This window comes from Microcaecilia unicolor, chromosome 2 (genome assembly GCF_901765095.1).
Source record: "Microcaecilia unicolor chromosome 2, aMicUni1.1, whole genome shotgun sequence".
NCBI classification, from domain to species: Eukaryota; Metazoa; Chordata; class Amphibia; order Gymnophiona; family Siphonopidae; genus Microcaecilia; species Microcaecilia unicolor.
Genome location: NC_044032.1, coordinates 386,184,496 through 386,188,448, shown reverse-complemented (window position 1 = coordinate 386,188,448; position 3,953 = coordinate 386,184,496). Strand labels below are relative to the sequence as shown.

The 3,953-nt window shown below is 46.3% G+C and overlaps 1 protein-coding gene across 1 annotated transcript; it reads right to left on the bottom strand.

Moving 5' to 3' along the window:
• Window positions 1–713: 713 nt before the first annotated feature.
• LOC115462486 (PR domain zinc finger protein 8-like) lies at window positions 714–3,747 on the bottom strand. The gene is made up of 3 exons (XM_030192480.1): window positions 3,526–3,747; window positions 2,639–2,870; window positions 714–2,160 (listed from the first exon to the last, which is right to left on the bottom strand). Exons 1-3 carry the CDS (start codon window positions 3,742–3,744, stop codon window positions 935–937), a joined length of 1,677 nt encoding a protein of 558 aa, XP_030048340.1. The 5' UTR covers window positions 3,745–3,747; the 3' UTR covers window positions 714–934.
• Between the last annotated feature and the right edge of the window lie 206 nt (window positions 3,748–3,953).

The following is a 3,953-nucleotide window of genomic DNA, read 5'->3' as shown; positions in this document are numbered from 1 at the left end:
TTATAGCCCCGGTTCACCAATAAAAAAAGCTGCTGCCTGTTTTATATCCAAGCAAATGTCTGGTCTCAATTGATGTATTGGTGTTATATTTACATGCATGGTATAATTGTATATAATGGAAAAGGGGGGTGTGAGGTAGCCCCTCATTAATTAAAGATGTTGCTTTCCAGACATTTGTCCACTACATTTTAGACATATTTTTTTTTTTTTCTATTATGGACTTGTATACAGAGCATTTACTTTGAAGCATAACTCTCTCAGGGTTCTGGTTCAAATTTTTAAATTCCAATATTGAATAAATGCTTACCAACCTCCAAGTGCTTTGAAGAAAATAAAGTCATTTATTGTGAAAACATCCAACATACCCAGCTTAACTATAAAGGTTAATAAATTTTTTCAAGAAAGAAAAAACATAACTATTTCAGACTTAATTTCACTGGCACAAAATTACATTTTGTATGAAAAGGAAACACATTCACAGGATCGATGACATTCTGCAGTGAATTTTACCATCACTTCATGGTACATGCACTTCCCAAGGAAACTTTTTAGTGGAATTTCGTCCTTAGTTTTTCAGAGCACAAACTGTCATCAAATAATGCGGAGAGTGTAACCTCCTCACCCCCTCGACTGAACTTTTATATCTAAAATAAAAATTTACCCTGACATATATTATTGTTACATCTAAACCGTAAGTGCTTAATAATTTAAGTAGAAACGTATGATAAATGCATCAATATGCTGCAATATATGACATTTTAAAAAATGTACTTTTCTGTTGCTGTTTTTGGAAAGTGAAAATACGTGCATTCAGGGAGAAAAAGAAATGTGCCTCTCCAGAGTTCCAATCCACAGTTTTTTTTTTTTTTAAAATCCCTGGACCCATTTGATGGGGTTTTGGTTGTGGCTCTCCCAAACTGCATAATCCCTTACATCAGTTGTGGGAGGTCATGTGCCTGGACAAGTGGTGACGCTCCCGGAAGGACTCGTTGCAGATGGGGCACTTGAGCTTCTCCTCCCTCCTCCTCTTGACCAGGGGCTCCATAGCATACTCCTTCTTGTGGTGCGAGCGCATGTGGTACACCAAGTCCGAGGTCATGCGGAAGGAAGCGTTGCATTTGGCGCACCAGTTCTGCGCCGGAAGGCAGAGGGAGGTGAAGGAAGGCGGCAGCAAGGTGAGCGTGGAGGGCAGTTGCAGCTGGAGGGGCCCCGCCGCGGCCGGGGAGCTCTTGGGCCAAAAGGCGGTAGCGTAGAGGAAAGGGCTGCGCTTGGAGACCCCGACCCCGCCTCCTGCCCCTCCCCCGGCCCCGCCCAACTCGGCAGCGGCGCCCGACAACTTGGCGGCCAGCGAGTCTGCGTGGTAGATCCGGGCGGGGCCATCTCCTACCACGTGGCACTCTAACCCCGCCCCCGCGGCTGGCAGCAGCTTGGGCACGAGACCCTGCAGGGGCGCGTGGCCGTAGGGGGAGCGCGCGGGCTGGCTAAAGGCGCTCTTGCGCTCGTCGGAGCTGGCGAGGCGCTGCACGCTACTGAAGGCGCTGGTGCTGCTGCAAGTGAGGGCGGCGCTGCCCTCGGGCACGGGCTCTCCCAGGGTGCTGCTGCTGGCAGAGGAGGAGGAGGGAGCCGGGGATAGTTCCCTGTCCTCGCCCTGCTCGGCCACTGCTGCTGTAGAAGAGACGGTGGCTCCTCTCTTCACCTCCACAAAGGCGCTGCGCTTGGCCTCGCCTGTCTCCGGGCTGGGAGGCGCGTACAGTCGGCGGCCGCTCTCCTCTAGGCTATAGTAGGCGCTGGGGCGGAAGCTCTGTGGGCTGCAAACCAGCTCCTCGGCCGGAAAGCGGGCGCCCTGCTCCAGCCCTTCGTCGGCGCCCTTCCGCTTGGCAGGCTGCGGGCTCTCGGGGACCGGGGGGCGTTGCTGAGGTCGGGAATTCTCCAGGTCCCGCGCCAGGTTGTGGAAGTCGGTGGTGGGTTTGGTGTCGCCTTGCGACGGGGCGGGCGCCGTTCGGTACTTGGGCTGTTGTAGCTGCTGGTTGGTGTTGGCGCCCTCCAGCGGCTCCTCCGGGCGCTGCAGCCTCTTGGGGCAGCGGAAGCGCACGTGCGCCGCGTGCGGGAACTCGAACTGTGAGCGCTGGCCGCATTCTCGACACGTGTGCGGAGAGCATCCTGCAGAGAGAGGGAGAGAGAAAGACAGCTCAGTACTTCGTTCATTTGGAAATGGAGAGACGGCTAGGGACACTTGGAAGAGGGCAGGGAGTTGTGGTCATAACTTTTTACCACATTTTTACACCCTCTCTTTCTAGTCCTATTAGTGCATTGCAAATTACAATGGCCTTCTTGAGCTTTGAGATGATTGTGCATTGATTCTTTTTCTGTGTTTATTTTTTTTTTTAATTTAGATATAAGTCCTGATTTCCCTATTTCAAATCAAGGGTTGCCGAGTGTGTTTGGTAGGAGGTTGGGAGAGCCTAATTTTTGTATCTTTTATTCACCCCCCCCTCCCAAATCCCTAATTACAGTGTCACCATGAGCCCTGGTGAGTTTGAAGGAATTTACAGAGGAGAATGGCTGCCCAAAGCAATCTCTATGTGGTCTAAGTAATCTCAGGCCTTATGAATCCAGAAAAAGGATCACAAACACTCACCGTTCATTTTGTTTTGGGTCCTGGTAGGGCTTAGCAATAATAAGTCCGTCAATTCTTTACCATACCAAACCAACAATTCCTCGTCTTTCACAATCCTGCGGAGGGATCGGTAAAATAATTGTCCATTTTTTATATAGGCTTCCAGATTCTGCTCTTCCTTATCCCGAGCAGACTGTACCAGACGGAGCCACATGAGACCCTCAGAGGAACCATTTGCAGCTGAGGTGTCCACCTGCCAAAATATATATGTACAAACAAAATAAATCTCACTGTGCAGGGAAAGAAGCACGCCAGTATTCTATTAATTGTTAAATCCACCAAAATCAATTCGGGTCTTCTGTACAGGGTAAGCATGCAGTTTCTTGTTAAAACAACCAGAATCCCTGTAGAATTAAATATTTACAATACATACTTAATCTGAAATTTTAAATTAGTTGGACAATAGTGAATTACAAAAAAATCTATTACTTATTTGTTAGACATTATTTATTGCCTGTCTAAACATAATTAGGAACAAACAATACATTTATTTAGTGGAAAAAGGTGTGGCTAAGCTTGTTAAAACAAAGATTTCAAATGATTTGGTGTCAGAAGAAACATGACAAAATATTAATTTTCCTAAATTTGTATGAAGAGAATCAGCATTAGCAGTAATCTCAAACTATACATCTCACGAGCATATAAAGTTATTTATAAAGCCTATGCTGTACACAATAGTAATTTTGTTTTCCTGTGATTCGGCAGTGTCACAAGGAATGCAGGTGTGACTCTCCACGAAAACATGATCCTTTTCCTGTTAGGTTCTCTTTAACAATTTAGATTTAATGAAGTAGCACAGTGCATTTCCTCTTAAAATCTTTTTTTTTTTTCTGTTTGTGAAATCTTACCCGGAATATGTAAGGGACGGTTCTCTTGTCGGTGGATTTGAGGGCGATAAAAGCTATGCTGTCATACAGAGAAGTGTGGCTCAGGATGCAGGGACCGAAGATGGCATTGGCTGGGATATCACAGGTCGTGTACACACTGGTAAAAATGTCCGTCAAGCATTGCTGAACAACTTTGGCATCTCCATCCCAAATCCCCCTTTGAGCCCCGATGTCTTCCATCACTATGAGAAGCCTAATAGGAAAATAAGGACCATTACGTGATTTCCTATAGTAGGATACGCATGTAGCTGTGAATTTATAAACATTGCATATCTAGCTTTGTAAATATTATTAGGTACAGTATGAAAGCAGTGCTTATCTACATTGACGTTCGGCACATTCTTAAAATCGAGCATTCCAAGTGCAACGGATATATCGATAATATATTT

What these genes read in the sequence shown, in the direction of transcription:
- LOC115462486 (XM_030192480.1), bottom strand. Translation starts at nt 3,744, where the DNA reads ATGGAAGACATCGGGGCTCAAAGGGGGATTTGGGATGGAGATGCCAAA. An exon ending in CCGTCCCTTACATATTCCGG is followed by an intron (nt 2,871 to 3,525) that starts GTAAGATTTCAC and finishes ATATTTTGGCAG; the next exon opens with GTGGACACCTCAGCTGCAAA. An exon ending in GACCCAAAACAAAATGAACG is followed by an intron (nt 2,161 to 2,638) that starts GTGAGTGTTTGT and finishes CTCTCTCTGCAG; the next exon opens with GATGCTCTCCGCACACGTGT.